We start from the raw sequence: 17,901 nt of genomic DNA on the forward strand, positions 1-17,901 counted from the left end.
TAAGTGTTTTAAGCATTGGTATATTTATTCCAAAATATTAACTAAAGGCAGAAAAAATTTAAACAATATATTTTATTTGTGTATTGATGTTTAGCTGTTCTTTTCAATAGTCAACTCGTTTTCATCATGAAGCTCGGTAAACACTGATCACAGACACGAAGATTTACCTTTAATTTCCTCAAGCTGATTGCTCACTAAAAAAAAACAGTCAACATGTTTTCAGGCTGTTTCAAGTTTGATTTTGGATATCTTAGTGGCTGAGCTGTTTACTTACTTTTTCATTAGTCTTCCCATTAACGCCATCATTTTGTTTATTCAGACTGGCGCGCACATACAAACAAAACTGACTGAAATATTTATTACTGTTCCAATCAGTACAAAAACTACAAGCTTTGGCAAGTTCACAGATTCATTTAAATATTAAACAAGCATTTTCTGTTGAAACAATGTGCATCATGAACTGAATTAAGTAACTGAATTGAACTGACGGATTTAAATTGAGATGTTTTGCAGAATTTAAATGAGATGTTAAGGGCCATTTTAAGATGTTAGTAGAGCCCTTAAAGAGCTCATTACCACCCAGTCAAACTGAATAGTAGATTAGTGTAATTATATTCAGTGCACTCTAAGAAAAGGGGAACAATGTACTGTGTTAATATAAAGGAATCTTCCGTATTGATTTTCCAAAGGTGTTTTACCCCTATTTTCAATTATGTATTGCATTGTGTTGTGTTTTAGGTGTTAAAGGAAATATCTGTAAACTTTTTTTGCCCTGGCAGAAAATGTTGATTTAGTTCCGTTGTAACGATCATCAATTATTAAATTAGTTCATTTCACCAGCTCGGTTCAGTTTTCATCCAATAGTGTCAGTGCAGTCAAATAAAATCCTCGAGCAAAGCACATAATCCACGGATGCTCGAGAGGGATTGTCCCTGTAAGACGTTCATGGTGTCCATGGCTTCTGTGCTGAAGTTTAGTTGTTGTTTAGTTATGAAATGTTGTTTGTCTTGTTCAGTTCATTGATGGTATATAACCAGTCATTACCTTGAGCACACCTGCCAGTCACAGGTCTGTCAGGCACTGGCTGGAGGAGATCTCTACAAAAACACAGCCCCGTGATTGGCCACCCTGCAAGTCAATCACTCTGTTTTGTCCTTGTTCATTTCCTCCAGTCTGAAGTCGTGCTCCACCCAGGAATGAGTCCAACAGCAAGCCTCTTCTCCACAGCTATGCATAATCCAACACACACAATTACCCTTTGTTACACTCATATACAAACTTTATCAATATATAATGTAGTATAGCATCTGACCTCAATGGAGATTTTTGACTTTGGGTTCCTGCTGTAAAATATGGCTTTGGTGTTGAATTCAGGGCTTCCATCTTTTTGGAAAATTCTAGTCCTGACAGAGTCTTCCTCACACCGGATTACAGCATACACATCAGGAGCTGAAATATATACACTCTTAAACGGGTTCTAGATAGAACCATAGGGTTCTTGACTGAACTTTAAAGAACCCTATATATATTCTATATAGGTTTTATATAGAACCTTTTCTTCTAAGAGTGTAAAGGTATAGAGTATAATTACATTTGAAACAGTGCTTCTTCCATGCTAGAAATAAAATATGCTTGCTAACAACTTTGTGAAAGCAAAAAGAGTCCATTACCCAAATATTAATAAATTAAAACAGGTTTCCTAAATGGGATTATTTCATTATAAACAACATGAATCAGCATGAATGTGAGTAAATAAGGACAGAATTTTCTATTTGTTAGAATGTTTTACATAATGTTCTACTACTTGACAATTTCTTTAATTTTCAAGACCAATTTGCTCTTTTTTAATTTTATTAGTTATAACTAAGGGTGTGTTCACACTTGTCATGTTTGGTTGGATTAAATCAAACCCTGGTGCAATTGCTGTTAGTGCAGTTCATTTAAATAAGTGTGAACGCTGATATCCAAACCCTGGTGCCACCAAACAAGCAGACCGAGAACGCTGAAAAGATCGCAGCAGATCTTTGTTTGTGTGTGTGACAGAGGGATTCACTGTTTTGACTCCTTTACACATTTCTCAGCTGGTCAAAATACCATCATATACAGGCTAAGCACATATGAGCGCATTTAGCTAAGCACACAGCATTGTTTCGGATGTTTGACAAGTTTTGGTTGCAAAATATACGTCATAAAAGCCTTTTTTTATCTTTAGGTTCGGTGTTAAAAATGGCAGTGTGAACGCTAAGTGAACCAGAAATAAATGTTTCATTTTCTTTTTTGGTCCGGACCAAATGCACCAAGAGAGCCGAACTAGAAGTGTGAACACACCCTAAGACTGTTTTTTTTATAAATGAATGGACCCAAACATAAAATGCTCACTAAAATCATAGCCCTGTTTGTTGTTCTATTGGTCAGTTGTTTATGAGTTGTAGAGTTGTCGAACCTGTTTGTTTGGGATGGCTAAGGACAGATGCTTTGAGCAGATGGACTGTAGTTACAGCGCTGGGCTCAGGAATACAACACTGCCAAACTGAAGGAGCAGGTCGCTCTTCCTTCAACTCCCTGAAGACAGTAGACAAAATAAAAGAATAGGTAGAGACAGTGAGTGATGGGAGGCCTGAGAATCGTCACCACCTTTAGTGATGGCCCGGCTTAAAACTACAAGGCAACTACTACGTACCGTATATACCCGACTATAAGACGAGGTTTTTGTCCTAAAAATAGGCTGAAAAATGGGGGGGTCGTCTTATATTCGCGATATAGACAAAATCACGGGGGGAAAGGGAGAAAGAACAACGGAATTAATATGAAATAGTGAATGAAACGTGACCCATTAAGACAAAACCAGCTCTCCCTTCCAAGATGTTAATCTGCACAAAAATCCTGATAATCGAGCCGTTAACTGAATTAAAACGCTGCTCCTCTCTGCCGCGCGAGACGCAGAGAGAGTGAGGGAGAGGTGCGTGCGCGAGACGCAGAGCGAGCGAGTGAGCGAGAGAGAGAGAGAGAGAGAGAGAGGTGCGCGCGCGAGACGCAGAGCGAGAGAGAGAGAGAAAGGTGCGCGCGCGTGCTGGAAGAGAGAGAATGAATTATCACAGCAATTTTCAAATAAAATGATTTTCTGTTGAAAACCAGATTTTTTCCACAAAAATCTCTTTTTGTCCCAAAAATAAGTCTGGAAAATGGGGGGGTCGTCTTATATTCAGGGTCATCTTATAGTCGGGTATATACGGTATTTTTTACTTATCAGTAGGTTATTTGAATGCAAAACAGCAGATTCACAGAGTGGCCCAATCTCCTGTACCTGAGACGCACGTGTGAGTGTGAGAAAAAACGCAGAAGGAACCGACCAGTGGCTCCAGGCTGGAAAGTAGTGGGGAGGATGACGTAGCGTCCAGGACCAAGAGTCACACGCAAAGTGACGCTACGGGAGTCCATATACACAGAGCTAGCAGCCTGCTCACATAAACACTGAACACGACACACACGATTCACTTCCACCTGACGGAAAGAAAAACAGAGGCCCAGCTAGGACAGGGAACATTCTCAGAACTGAAGCTAACGTGCTGGCAAACTTCTCTTCTCTCAAAGTTCATCCAGTGAAGTTAATAGAACGTTCGTGCAAAATTATCTGTTTTTTAAGAATGTTCAGGGAACATTCAAATGTAACATTCCTGTAAAATAGAATGTTTCCTTAGCGTTCGCATAACCAAGAAAAAACATTCAAAAATAACATTTACATAACTTCATGGGAACATTAGCAAAACATTCTTAAATATATTTTAGTTAGCTGGGGGGACGGAAAGAGGAAGACCAAATAAATGTACATTTCTACTAAAGTCTAAAGATTTACAGTGATTTAGTTAAAATGATATAACAGTTAGTTACATTTCTCAATTTGTATTGCTCTGTTTCCATGTTACGGGTAGTCAGTCGGTGCAGGTTATATTGGTACGCCAGAGTATGTGGCGACCAGTCTTTATGAGTGAATCATTCACTCAACCGTTTTGTTCCAAAACACTGATTCATTCAGGAACAGATATGTCAACTCTTACAAATAAAAATATCTTATACACAGCTGTATGAATATCAGATGATATGACACCACTATTGCTTGTGTGATATTGCGTAGACTGATTTTTGATTTTTTTTTCTACAAAATTAAACAAACCCCAAAATCCACAAAAGTGAAACAGACACAGTCAAAATCTGTTCTTTGTACATCTCTGACTACTCAGTCACTTACCCTTAGAACCTCAAAGCCGATTGGTAGGTTCTCCCCCCTTCCTTCCCTCCTTTTCATCCTCCTGTCTTCCTGTTGCAGACTTATCAACACCTCTGCCCCGTCTCCAACCAGTTCAAAAATGAACTAAGAGAGGGATGGAGAGAGAGATGAATGACAAGCATGTGAATGTGAAATTAGGGAATATCTGATTAAGGGTGCTAGAGAGAAAAGGTCACACGGGAAAGGTGAGAGAGATACAGTAGATTTAGACTTGTTAAATACATTGTAGTGAGGTCATTTTACAGCTTCTCTTAACCCCTATTCGGACAGGACTAGTTTTCTAAACGATGTCCGAGTTACAATTCTTGTCACCTGATGTCTGTAATTTCATTAGAGATTTCTCATATTGAAATAAAATGAAAGCATGTGAGACCGGTAGCTCAGGTATGTCAAAAAACTCGAGAGAAGCGTTAGGATAATACAACATCTGCAATCACAGACATTCACATTCGACGGGGTGAGATTTCTCAGAGAATTTCTCTAACATCCTCCATTAAAACAAGTCCCGTCCGAATAGGGCTTTAGATACCACAGGAATGATTTTGGTGAATTTTGGTTCAGAAATTCCCAGAGTTATTCACCTGGGGGTTGTGTAGAAATGTGTCTCTGTGATTGATACATCCTCCACATCGACTTCTCCTGTCAAGTTGCCTCTCCCATCTCATCTCCACCCCTCCTTGTTTATTCACACGCTCTCGTCCTCCCTTCATTTGCTTTGGTTTTACTTCTGCACGCTCTTTCTTTTTCTGTTTTTCTCCTTGGATTGGTCCCTCCTTCTTTCTTTCACTCAGTCTTTGCTCTTTTTTATCTCGTCTCTGAGCTGGCCTTTGATTGGACCACTGGAGCCCTGCTGAAGGCTTCTGGTTCTTGATGTTCAGACGACAAGAAGACGAGGAAGGAAGTGGGATCCCAGATGCGTAGGTCCAGGCCCCGTGGCAGCACACCTCCCTCCAGTGGGTCTGTGGCCAGAGGAAGGATTTTTCTGCCAACCTACACACAACCATGTCTGTGAAGTAACGGCAGAAGTCCTCAAACTCCATCCTAAAGAAAACAAGAAATGTACAATATTGAGTCAAAACATGTTTCACAACAGAATAATGTGTGTAATTTATCTCTACTACTTTTTTTTGTGCCAATTGTAGCTAGGGATGCCGATATATATACACCGATATACAGTATATCAGTATTGGCTGATATATTTTTATTGTTATCGTCATCGGCCCAATAATAAAATTTGGCAGATATATTAAAGCTGATTAATAATGGATTATTTCCTGAGACACTTGATGCGCACTGTTCTCCATGATGTCTTTGAATTGCTTGAAATATGATTGGAATCACTTCAAAAAGGAAAATACAGTACATACATACATAAATACATTTCAATACAGTGCTACATGTGCAGCGATGTCTGTCATATAGGCTACATAAAATTATAATGAGAACATTACATTGTGTGCTTGGGATGTGGCTTTTAATGGTGAGACTTTTGTTTTTGTAATCAGGCTCTTAAAAATTATATTAAAATTTTGATTTAGATTTATCAGCCAATATATCTGTTATCAGCTTTCAAATATGTGACCCTGAATCACAAAACCAGTCACATGTCGCACGGGTATATTTGTGGCAATAGCCAACAATACATTGTATGGGTCAAAAATCTATTTTTCTTTTATGCCAAAAATCATTAGGATATTAAGTAAAGATCATGTTCCATGAAGATATTCTTTAAATTTCCAACCGTAAATATATAAAACATTTATTTTTGTGAGTGAATGCAGCAAAATCGCAAACATAAATGGACAACTTTAAAGGCGATTTTATCAATGTTTAGATTTTTTTGCGCCCTCAGATTCCAGATTTTCAAATAGTTGTATCTCGGCCAAATATTGTCCTATCCTAACAAACCATACATCAATGGAAAGCTTATTTATTATGTATACATCTCAATTTTAAAATAAATGACCCATGTGACTGGTTTTGTGGTCCAGGGTCACATATAAAGAATTATCGGTTATCGGTATCGGCCAAACTATTCACATCGGTACATCCCTAATTGTAGCTTAATTTACATTACCAAAACTCTCCAACATCTCGGACAATGAGGCCCATCTTCTCCCTTTCTCTGCGGCTAAGCTGCTGCCACTGTGGAGACCTGCGAAGGGAAACAGTGTGAACACAATGAAGATATCACAAGCATTAAATCTCAAATACTTTCATCATAGTTTATCCCTGTTGTAAAATATCAAAAAGTCTCATTCGACAACATAGGCTAAAGATTTTCCGTTTCAATTGAAGATAGTCAGTCAATGTTAGACTGGTCTTTTGCATTAGATCCTAAACTCTTTTCTTTCTAGAATGTCTCTTGCATCCTAAAAACTACATTCCTGGTGAGGCTTAAACTCACAACCTCGGCATTGCTCTGCTTCGTACTGCCTTATAAGTATCATGTGCTGACCGACTGCATCACTGGAGCGGTTTTCAAAGAATTATGTCACAAAATATCATGGGAAAAAGCCTGGGCCTGGGTTATATTACTTGGCTTAGCTTTAATATAAATATGAAGCCGAACCCCCAAGTGTCACTTGTTGGAACATTAGCACATGCGCTACAGAGTGTCTGCCTCGATTGAAGATGGCCAACAAAAGTTAGAAGGGTTTTTCACATTAGCCCTTGAACTCTTGTCATATTGAAATGTCTGTATTCTAGTATAGAGTCTTTCATGAAAGGCCAGTTATGTTAGCCCTTAATCTGTTTTTGAACTTGAATGCTTTTTGAACCAAAACACGCTCCAGGTGAGGCTTGAACACACAACCACGGCACTGATTTGCTTTTTACTGCCTTTTAAGTACCACATGCTGACTGATTGTGTGCCCCTGGAGCTATTGCTTCATGAATACCATAGGAAAAAGCCAAACTGAAACTTTCAGTTTGAGGGCTACTTAGCTTAAAGGGGTGGTATAATGCCCTTTTCACAAGATGTAAAATAAGTCTTTGATGTGTGTATGTGAAGTTTTAGCTCAAAATACCCCACAGATATTTTTATACAGCATGTTAAAGTTGTCACTTTTTGAGGGTGAGCAAAAACGCACCGTTTTCTAGTCATTGATTAGCATATTCTGTCTTGATAATCTCTAAATCGCGTTCCCAGGGGCGGGTTTATGTAAATTTTAGGGTTAGTGATGTCACTAACCCGGGAGGAATATCGTGCCGTTTGTTGTAGTCCTTAAAAAGCAGTTTCTTTAAAAGAAAATATCTCCTTTTGCTTTGAACTTGGAGCGTCGTGACTTTGCAGATGTTGTTTATGCTCAAACAGCAACATTACACACTAACTAAAGTTAGAAAAGTCAAAAAAAAACTGTCAAAAAAAAAAAGATTTAGATGCTTTTTTCTCACTAGAAAGTCTCTTGCATCCTAAAACCATGCTCCAGGTGAGGCTCGAACTCACAACCTCAGCATTGGTCTGTACTTCATTACAAGCTCTGCATGCTAACCGATTGCACCATAGGAGATATGGTTGCAAAAAATGTTAGCTTTTGAGCTATGATGCTTGATTACACAAGCCCCAACTCATTTGAAGTTTGCCAGACAATATTAGGCTCATTAGAATTATATTCTTACCGGAATGTCTCTATTCAAGTATAGAATCTGAGGTGAATGCTGATATTTATGACTTTCACATGTTAATCTTTGACCTTAGTTTTATAACATGTTTCTTGCATCCTAAAACCATGCTCCAGGTGAGACTCGAACTAACCGATTAAGCCACTGGACCTAGTGTTGTCTCAAACTCTTGAAAGATTTGCACCCACGATACAGATTGTCCACCTTGTGTTTAGATGGCCAGCCAATGTTAGACCTGACTTTCATGTTAACCCTTGAATAAAGACTTTCCAGTAGGTCCAGAGTTCTAGTATAGTCTAAAATGAAAGACCAACATTGGCTCTTTATTTGTTTTCCCACTTGAATCCTAAAACCATGCTCAAACTCACACAACCTCTGCATTCAACTCCCCTGGAGGTAAAGCTCCTTAGCTTGAATACACAAACCCAAAACTGAAGTCTCGCTACATAGAGCCTACCTCACTTAAATATTGCTAGCCAATGTTAATTAGACAAGCTCTTGAATCCTCTTCTCACTAGAACGCAACATGTGAAAAGTCAAGAACTCATTTGTGGGGTCCGCTAACCAGTGGCGTAATCATTGATTATGGGTTTCTGAGAGATAGGCAAACATGAACTCACCCCAGGCTCCAAGCTCCTGTCCAGTCTGCCGTGCCCCAGGGGTTCCTCATCCGAACCATGTACAGACGAGCTGCGTTACACATGACGTGCAGAGTCTCCGACATGCGCAGTTTCCTGACTGCAGTCACACCGTATGCATGACCCTTTATCAGTCCACAGCCCAGAACTGATTCCACCTGCTCTCCTTCTGCTGGCTTCAACAAAGAGACACAGAGTGTGTACAAATGAAAGAGGTAATAAGGGCTGTATGGCTGAATGAGTCATTATTGTTATCAGGCCACACAGACCAATTATCATGTGGTATTTGCTTGATTTGAGGGTGTTTAGAATGTTTTTTCCTCATGATTTCTAACCCGAATGGAACAAGTGATGAGTGCTTTGTGGCTGTGTGCGTGGGCTAGTGTCTGGAACAGCATTTTTCTCTGGTCAGCGTGAATGATCAGCTCCTCCTGGTTCAGACTCAGCGGTTCAGAGACGCCACCTGTAAAATCAACCAGAGCTTCGGCTGTATTACCTCCTTCTAGAGCCTCATAACACCCATTGAGCCTGGCAAAGAGAGAGAGAGAGAGAGAGAGAGAGAGAGAGAGAGAGAGAGAGAGAGAGAGAGAGAGAGAGAGAGAGAGAGAGAGAGATAATAATAGGATTTTGAAATAAAGGAGCTTGGTCTACGATGTATGTAGACATAATTTCAGTCCTAGTTCAGCACATCATTTATTGAAAGTGCATATATGTTTTGATTCTGCCTTATTTCACAAGTGTCTCACTTGGCATAGGCTTTCTCCAGCAAAGCACTCCAGAATTCCCGTGGCGTTGCAGAGCGACAGAAGAGCAGCGTTCCCTCCTCGCTGACCGGTAAACGGTCATCCACCACGACATCTGTCCACTGGCCCAGTCGCCAGAAACGAAAGTGAAAGATTCCAGCATAGAGATCCGGGCGCTTTGGGTGCCACTCCTGTTCAGCGTGGTCTGGGATCACCTGAATATGAGACAATACAAAAGTAAGAAGTGAAATCTCGATAAATGAGCAATATATAGTATATGTTTCCATTTTAATGTATTTTAAAATTTTCAGTCTTCAGTGTCACATGATCCTTCAGAAATCATTCTAATATGCTGATTTGTTGAAAACAGTTGTTTTTGTGGAAATCGTGATAAAATATTTTTCAAGATAGAAAGTTCAAAACAGCATTTATTTGAATTTTGTAATATTATAAAGGTCTTTACACTTTATATCGATTTAATGCAGCCTTGCTAAATAAAAATAATTTCTTTTTAAAAAATCGTACAGCCCCCAAACTTTTGTGTGTGTGTGTGTGTGTGTGTGTGTGTGTATGTGTGTATATATTATCTGACCTTCTTCCAGAGTGAGGATTCTGCTGCCAAACATGATGTGGCTGCCACCATCCAGCAGTTACCCAGACTGCCCTGGTGCAGATCCCTTGTGCTGATCCCATCCACAAATAGTCGAGGGTCTTTACACAGTTCCTGCGTGTGAGAGAAAAGACCCTCAAACTATTTCTATGCGTTTAAGGTTAGACACATATTATTAAAGGGACAGTTCACCTAACTATTTGTAACAACATGAAGATGGTTTAATGACATATAAATTGTTATTTTAATTAAATAATATTGAATTCAATTTTAATGGCTAAAAGAAGATTGTGTGCATTAGTAGTCAAGTAGCAGATAACAGTATAAAACAATGGCAAAGTACTAACGTTTCATTAAATTATTCTATAAAATATATTTTCTGATCAAAACCTAGCTTTTTAGATTTTACTTGCAGTTCTAGAATATTGCTTTAATTGTTCTCTTGTTTGTTTTTTTCAATCAGCATAGCATGTGTAAATGTAAAACAAAATGTTGGTAACCTCCCTCATTTGAAGCCACACATGCGAGGCGACACCCAAAGAGTCAGGTTACCGACGCCTTGCAGCCGGCAGAAAGGCCTTTAATTAAACATATCTCTAACGCTGCTGACTGCGCAGCCACATTTAGAATCACAAGAGTCACCAGGACAGATCCACTCACTGATACTAGAGCGTCAGAAACTACTGACCTGCCACCAGACCGTATGTACACTAACATCAGACTTGGGCTGCAAACTTTGTTTAAAAACAATACATTTTTCTAATATAATGGTGTGAATCTTTTAGCTCCAACAAAATCTTTGAGGCCATCTACATGGTAATATACTTCCAAAAGTTAACAAAATTAACTATTAGCACATGTGCACAGACATACATACAAAAAAGCAGCAGTCCACGGTCAGCTTCTCTTACCCTGGGTCTCTTCCACGTCAGTCCTGGAGGAGGCGTTCTTTTGTAAAACAGTGACTCGGCTGAAGGAGGAAAGAACGGATCTTGGAACAGAGCTCCTCGGCTCAGACATGATCTCTTCAGCTTATGATAACACTGACCTTGAAACGTGCACACTTTCTCTGGCATACTGCACAGGGGAGAAGTGGAAAGAAGGGAAGGAGGAAAGATACGAGAAAAGGACAATGTAGAGAATTCAGAAGGGGTAGACAAAGGAGGAGAAATATGAACAGAGTTGAGGGAATATAAGATGGGGGGAAAATGGATGCATTAAATATAAATACAATTCAATAAAATACTGTGTGTAAAATGACACATCCAAAATAAAAGTTTGTGTTTACATAATATATGTGTGTGTACTGTGTATAATTATTTTGTTTATATAAATACACACATATGCATGTATAAGAAATATTTGCATGTATATATATTTATACATAATTTATATTATATATAAATATAAATATTTTATATATAAATAATACATTTTGTAAACACAAACTTTTAGTTTGGATGCGATTAATCGTTGCCCAGCACTAATATATATATATATATACACATTTAATTTCCAATAGTTCAAATCTCTGTTCATTTATTTTAAAGCTCTGGCATATCAGACAGTAATTAAAACAAAATCTTATGTCATTTTGTCCACATACAGCAGTACCGGATCAGAATCTCTAAACCACAATGTTAAGTCTTGTTCTGTAACCTGGAGTTTAGCTTCAGTTTCGGGGATGATTGGGTAATGGTGTATTTGCAGACGGTGTAGTTTCCCTTGGAAATGGAGACGGGTTAGACATGCCCTGGAGAGGTTAATGTGTCAGGAGTCCCTTTGTATCTAAAACAGCTAAATAAAATATGTAGGTAGAGTTGTGTTTAGAGAGGTTTGATGAGAAGTTTGGGATCAGGGTTTAAGAGTTATTGGATATCTCATATTAAAGTCAAGCTTCCAGTCAAGTGTGTTTGTGTGCAAGAGAGACGGTATGTGTATGTGCGAAAGGATCTGATTTAGGGGGACATTTTATCTACTGGGGGTCTGGCAAGGGTCAAAGGGAGGCCAGGGGCCAGCTAAGTGTGCTGCTGAGTGTTTGCATGTTTGTGCTAGTATGTGTGTGTGAAGTCTGGATCCAAGTTGTGTGCACATACCGGACAGGCCAACACTAGCACTGCACTCTTAACTTGAGGGAAACACGCTAACTGAATCGGAGTCCCTTTAACAAACAAAAAACACAGAATCCCAACATGCTGTAGAACCTTGCAAACGTATTTAGAACGATTTTTAAACACATTTGTTCTCTTTGGTAATTTAAAGGGGCGATGGGCTATGCAAAGAAATTATGTAATCATAATCAAAACAGCTTAAAAAAAAACGTAAAAAACGAGACCTTCCCCGACTTTCTAGGTTGTCTATGAAAGCCTGTATACTGATTTTTATGTAAAGGACTCGGGACGTTTTTGCCGGGAAAATCAAATGGATGTGACGTTAACGCGAGTGCCTTTCTTCCGTTCAATGACACAGGAAGCGAATGATTATACAATGTGCAGGATAATGCAGAAAGAGCCATTCTGTACTGTAATATCAATGTGTCATGCAAAGAAAATAGATTAATTCAAACTGTCTCACATAGCCAGATCTATATAGTCTATAGCCTCAAATATACTTTATAATCAAACTATCATAACACTGTAATTTTTATTACCTCATCTGTAGACACGATGTTGGTGAACTGCAGAGCTGGTGCAAACATATCCACATTATCACATGATTTTCTTAACTGCTGTTTTCTCAGCGCTGCCATTTGTGTGTTCATTTTGTGAGAGGAAAGCATTTAAATATTCATCTAAACGTCGCTCTCGGCAGCTTCTGGATGTTTGTTAACAGTATATCACAGCAGAGGTATTTCCAACTTCTTTTTTACTTCCAAGCGAAGAACGAAGAAGAACTTTGAGAGTATATTGAGGCCTTGAATCAGTCTCTTGTTACGTGTGCGAGCTAACGAGCAGTAAGTTGCTGGCTGCAGTTCACTTAACGGCCACCGGTGTCGCTAAAACAAGGGTTTCTGAATTATACAAATAGGCCCTTTTATTAGAAAAATGTAAACAATTATTAGTGCAACACTCAAGTAATTTCTTTTTAAAACAACAAATAAAAATATGTCCCTAATTCTTTCCCTGTATTCAGACAACGCATATTAATATTTTGTGGTGGATAAACTTGCAGCACACACTGTTCAGGTTTGATTTTGGCCTATTTGTCTAAGCAGATTTGCACCACAGGCTGTTCTGGTTAGTCAGATGCTGCAATTTTCAAAATCTGTCACAGATCATCAGCTGGACTGAGATCAGGGTTTTGACTGGCCAATTGCAGAAAAACATTCACCTTGTTGTTCTCAGGCAATTTCCATGTAAATTTGAGTCTGCATTTAGGATCATTCTCTCGGTAAAATTTGCACTCATTCCTGCTTCTATTAAACAAAACGCCTGATGTGTTTTTTCTTTCTTTTTGAGGAGTGGGCAAAGTTTTACTCGTAGTACACATATGTCTTTGAATTATGACTAAAAAGTAACTTGACCACAAAATTCCTTGGACACATTTTCACCTCCGATTCACAACCAGAATAATTATCCTTGACAGTGGGGTTGTCAGGAAATGTGGTAGTTATTTTAATGATTCACATATGGAGGCCAATTGTAACGCAATCGCATCCTTGTTAGGGCAATTGTTTTTCATCTGTGTAGCTCTTGAACTTCTACAACAGGACTGAACCATGTTCAAGCAACTTATTTCTTATTAAATCTGCAAACCTGTAGTCCCATTACCATGTAGCCTACAATTAAATTTCCATATATATTCCATATATATATACAATATTAAAATAATAATAAAATAACAATTTAACACATGGCACTGATGGCTGACAATGACACTGTACAATTCACAGAATAATCAGAAATTTACATCTGATACTGTATATGAGATTCATTTTTAAATCAACCCATTTTCATTTATGATCCCAGTATATCAAACTACTGTATGAACAATACAACATTTCTATTGAAGCCTAAATTCAAACCCACAGATATAGCACTTACCTGTACCTCACCTTTGTTTTTTTGCTTTGCCTTTGCGTAATATGTTCCTTGTCGCGATGTATCCGGTAATTAAGCCAGTTTCAGGTAAGGCAGTTATTGGCAGTGTATCTGTGTAGGATGAGTATAAGACTTCGGTCATCAGCCATTTTGCTGAGTCCATGTGTCTAATATAACAGGAACGGGGTGGCAGGTGTTGGCTTTCTGTTTGACGTCGCTGTGACAACCAGTAGACCAGGTATGGGTGTCCTCGGGTCTTCTAAATAGGTAAATACTCTAGCATTAATTTGCATTTTCAATATAATATTTAATTAATCTTCATAACATGTAATGTTGTGTATGTCGAGTGCCTTTATATCTGTGTGTGTTTACCTGCACGAGGACGGTCGTTTGTTTATGGATGTAACTCCATCCGTCCAGCCAGTCTAGCTCAAAACACAGTGACATAACAATTACTGATACTGAGACGAGTGTACACACACACACACACACACACACACACACACACACACACACACACACACACACACACTGGTTTACTATCTTTGTGGAGACTCTCCATAGACATAATTGTTTTTATACTGTACAAACTGTATATTCTCTCCCTTTACACTAACCCTACCCCTAAACCTATATCACACAAAACTTTCTGCATTTTTACATTTTCAATAAAACTCATTCTGAATGATTTAAATGTTTTTTTTCCTCATCCCAGGTGACACAAGTCCCCATGAGTCAGTGTGCATTTAGGTTGAAGTCCCTGGTTGATGTAGAAAAACAAGCACACACACACACACACACGTTGGATTTTCATTCTATTCCATCCCCTAACCCTAAATCTAAACCTAACCATCACAGAAAAATTTCTGCATTTCTAAATTTTCACAAAACATCATATGATTTATAAGCTATTTTCCTCACAGGGGCCAAAAATGTCCCCACAAGGTCAAAATTTACTAATAAAACTATATTTGTGGGGACATTTGGTCCACATAACATAGGGTTTACACACACACACACACACACACACACACACACACACACACACACACACACTGTCTTCTAGCTTACAATGAAACAAAAGCTTCCCTATACAATAGCTAGGAAGGGTCATCAAATATTAATAAATACCACAAAATGTATAAAACGTTCAAGCTTCAAAAGATAATACAGTGTGTGTAACTCTTTTGCTACAACCATGTATGTTTTCTTGTGTAACCATTTCTCTTTTTCTGCCCTTTCCCCTTATTTTTCTGTGTATTTGGTCATTCCCTCTGTCTGACCCACAACTCCTCTCTCTCTGCCACCTGTCCCCATCATCGCTGTCTTCCTGTGTCTCTCTCTCTCACATTAACACATGGGCTTTTCCTCTTTTACAAGTCCCTTAATTACGGTAGGCATGCAGCTCCCCCTGCAAACACGTGCATTCATGCGCATAATCACTCTCGCTCACCATTTGGCCTTCGTGTTCATCTGAGTATTTCCAGTTTCTCACGTCGTACTTATCTCAGTTCTCTGTCTGGATTTGTCATCTCTCTCATCATTCTCTCTCCTTCCTTCGCTCCTCGGCCCTCCTCCCTCACAGGACCCACCAGAAGGTTCATCATGCCATATCGGCTGTCAATAAACCTGTGGCACTGACACCTGAATCCCTAAGAGGGACAAGACACCCCTTATGAAGGCACACAAACTTTAACTAATTCCCTACCAACAGCTAATCCAATAAAGGCATATTAACACCAATAAAAAGCCAAATTACTGCCAAGGATTTTTTTTTATCTTCTCCAAATGGATTTTACAGATGAAAGAATTGCTTAAAACTCAAGTGCCAGCCAATTGAGTTAATGCAATCTACATGTCACTGTTATAAATACACATCACTTAAACTTTAAACCTGTTCAACTCGCTCAAGGAGGAACAGTAGATCACATAGACACTGCTTCTGTCTTATTGACAGCCAAAAGGTCATGGGATTAAATCTCTATTATCAATAGTATGTAGTTGAATATAAGCCACTAGGCATTGGTCGGCCTTTATGTTCTGACCTATACAGAATGTACTACAACAATGGCAATGAGGGAGTACCCGATTTCTCTCATTTCTCTCATAAGGGAAATGCAGACTATTTTGTAAATAATATTATATGATAAAACAACTTACATTTTTAGGTTTAATTTTTATGCATTTTTTGTCAACAGAAAAGGTTCTTTAAAAAGATGAAGGCTATTTTTTATATCACTCTGCTAAGTGTTCAGCGCGCAAGTAAAATCACAACTCTTTAAACAAATCGTACACATATCCTTTTTCTATCTCTTTCAAAATCTTACCTGTAACCATTGCAATTTATGTTAGTAATTTAGAACTTATCAGATCTTAAATTAAGACTTAAAAGTAAAGAGTTTGAGCAGGCAAAAAATTGCATGAGAAAATAATCCAAACAATAATCCAAAACAATAATCCAAAACAATCCCCTCTCGAGCATCCTTGGATTATGTGCTTTGTTCAAGGGAAAAATACGTTTCCTTCAAGGAGGCAAGGGAGGCAGTGCATCCTCCAAATTTTTTTTAATAAAAAATAAATAAGATGAGTTAATAACCTATAATTCAAAAATAAAACAATGCAAATATTACACAACGTGACATTAAAAAGTGTATAAGTCGCTCTTTTTTCTAAAGTAACACTGTCCAACAGCGACAGTCGCAGGTAAAGTTACAGCGGGACGGCGCGTCTCTCTTGCCTCCCCTGAGCCCATTGACTTTTAACAGACCCCCTAAAGCGTATGGTGCGTATGGTGGGGGGTAATTGAGAATTAATGGGGGGAAATCACGTGAGAGGAGGCAATGCCTCCAGCCTGCTATGATTGGTTCGTACGATAAATGCCGCCTCTTATTTTTTCTAACTGTAAAAAGTAAGTAAACAACGGACCCACTTAGATATCACTGCATTGTCACATCAAAATCAAACCTGAAAACATAATGACTGCAGGGTTTTTTAGTGAGCAATCAGCATGAGGAAATTAAAAGTAGATCCATCTTCGTTTCTGTGATCAGTGTTTACCGAGCTCGATGACTGATGATCCGAAAATAAGCTGACTATTAAGAAGAACAGCTGAACATCAATACACAAATAAAATATATATTTTAAATTGTTACTGCCTTTAGTTATTTTGGAATACATGTAAAAACTGCTTAAAAACACTAACTTGATGGTATGTTTACTGAGTTTTAATAGCCTAAATAGAACATTGATACATTAATGTAAAAATAGCCATAATAGAATTGCACTTGGTTTCTTTTTTTTATATAATGTAAAGTAATGTTTATCTGACCAGGAAAATGTGACAACATTAGAACATGATTCTACATGATATTGGGGGGGAAAACAGGACTTTTCCTCCTTCTTTCAGAACACCACTGCACGCCACATAGTCCCGGTGTATCTTTAGAATTAGCCTAATGAATGAACCTACTGTTGCACTCTCCACAATCTTAGGAAATCTTACGTCTTACATTTTCTTTACTTTAATATTGGCATGAAACCGCACTTTCTTTCAAGCCCGATCAGCTTTCGATTAGCTATGCCTAAATCGATAACGCGTTTTTCCCGTTTGCCATCACTTACCATCGGCTAAGGCAGTGCGCATGCTCTGTTCCACTAGCCTGAAGTGACCATCCTCAAACATGTCGATGTGGCTTTAATATGAACGAGTATTGAGTCAAAGTTTGTAAACAGAGGTCACTATGGAAATGTTTGCAGTTCTCTTGCTTTGTATGTTCAGCCTCGTTTTGGCAAACCAAGAGGAGCGATTGCCGAATAAATGCGAGGGTAAGAAACAGAAAGTATATTTTTCCCCCGTATGTGTTGTAGAACGATAAAATAAACTATCACAAAACCATCCTAAAATGTATTAAACCTATTCTACAAAGATCCACTAGTGCAGAGATAGTATGCGCACTTATAT

The 17,901-nt window shown here is 38.5% G+C and overlaps 2 protein-coding genes across 9 annotated transcripts in view; one reads left to right on the forward strand and one right to left on the reverse strand.

Moving 5' to 3' along the window:
• LOC311080398 (calpain-5) overlaps nucleotides 1–17,901 on the reverse strand; it is a 26,529-nt gene continuing 8,628 nt past the window's right edge. For 2 of the 8 annotated variants that reach the window (XM_084110363.1, XM_084110362.1), the window contains exons 2-16: nucleotides 15,394–15,592; nucleotides 14,313–14,369; nucleotides 13,955–14,199; nucleotides 10,812–10,977; nucleotides 9,883–10,014; nucleotides 9,294–9,505; nucleotides 8,883–9,075; nucleotides 8,530–8,723; nucleotides 6,363–6,440; nucleotides 4,867–5,326; nucleotides 4,247–4,369; nucleotides 3,305–3,501; nucleotides 2,444–2,562; nucleotides 1,313–1,449; nucleotides 1–1,227 (exon numbers count right to left, since the gene is read on the reverse strand). In XM_084110363.1, coding sequence (XP_083966489.1) covers nucleotides 1,063–1,227; nucleotides 1,313–1,449; nucleotides 2,444–2,562; nucleotides 3,305–3,501; nucleotides 4,247–4,369; nucleotides 4,867–5,326; nucleotides 6,363–6,440; nucleotides 8,530–8,723; nucleotides 8,883–9,075; nucleotides 9,294–9,505; nucleotides 9,883–10,014; nucleotides 10,812–10,977; nucleotides 13,955–14,199; nucleotides 14,313–14,369; nucleotides 15,394–15,396 — 2,481 coding nt within the window. In that variant the 5' untranslated portion in view covers nucleotides 15,397–15,592 and the 3' untranslated portion in view covers nucleotides 1–1,062. Of the gene's footprint in view, nucleotides 1,228–1,312; nucleotides 1,450–2,443; nucleotides 2,563–3,304; nucleotides 3,502–4,246; nucleotides 4,370–4,866; nucleotides 5,327–6,362; nucleotides 6,441–8,529; nucleotides 8,724–8,882; nucleotides 9,076–9,293; nucleotides 9,506–9,882; nucleotides 10,015–10,811; nucleotides 10,978–13,943; nucleotides 14,200–14,312; nucleotides 14,370–15,393; nucleotides 15,593–17,561; nucleotides 17,660–17,901 lie in introns of those variants that run through there. The other 6 variants (XM_084110364.1, XM_084110367.1, XM_084110365.1 and 3 more) reach the window with 6 other exon arrangements.
• Nucleotides 17,546–17,901, forward strand: part of cnpy4 (canopy FGF signaling regulator 4) — a 3,650-nt gene continuing 3,294 nt past the window's right edge. The window contains exon 1 of the mRNA XM_084110368.1: nucleotides 17,546–17,765. Coding sequence (XP_083966494.1) covers nucleotides 17,681–17,765 — 85 coding nt within the window. The 5' untranslated portion in view covers nucleotides 17,546–17,680. The remainder of the gene's footprint in view (nucleotides 17,766–17,901) is intronic.

Source organism: Abramis brama (assembly GCF_963993115.1).
Source record: "Abramis brama genome assembly, chromosome: 3".
NCBI classification, from domain to species: domain Eukaryota; kingdom Metazoa; phylum Chordata; class Actinopteri; order Cypriniformes; family Leuciscidae; genus Abramis; species Abramis brama.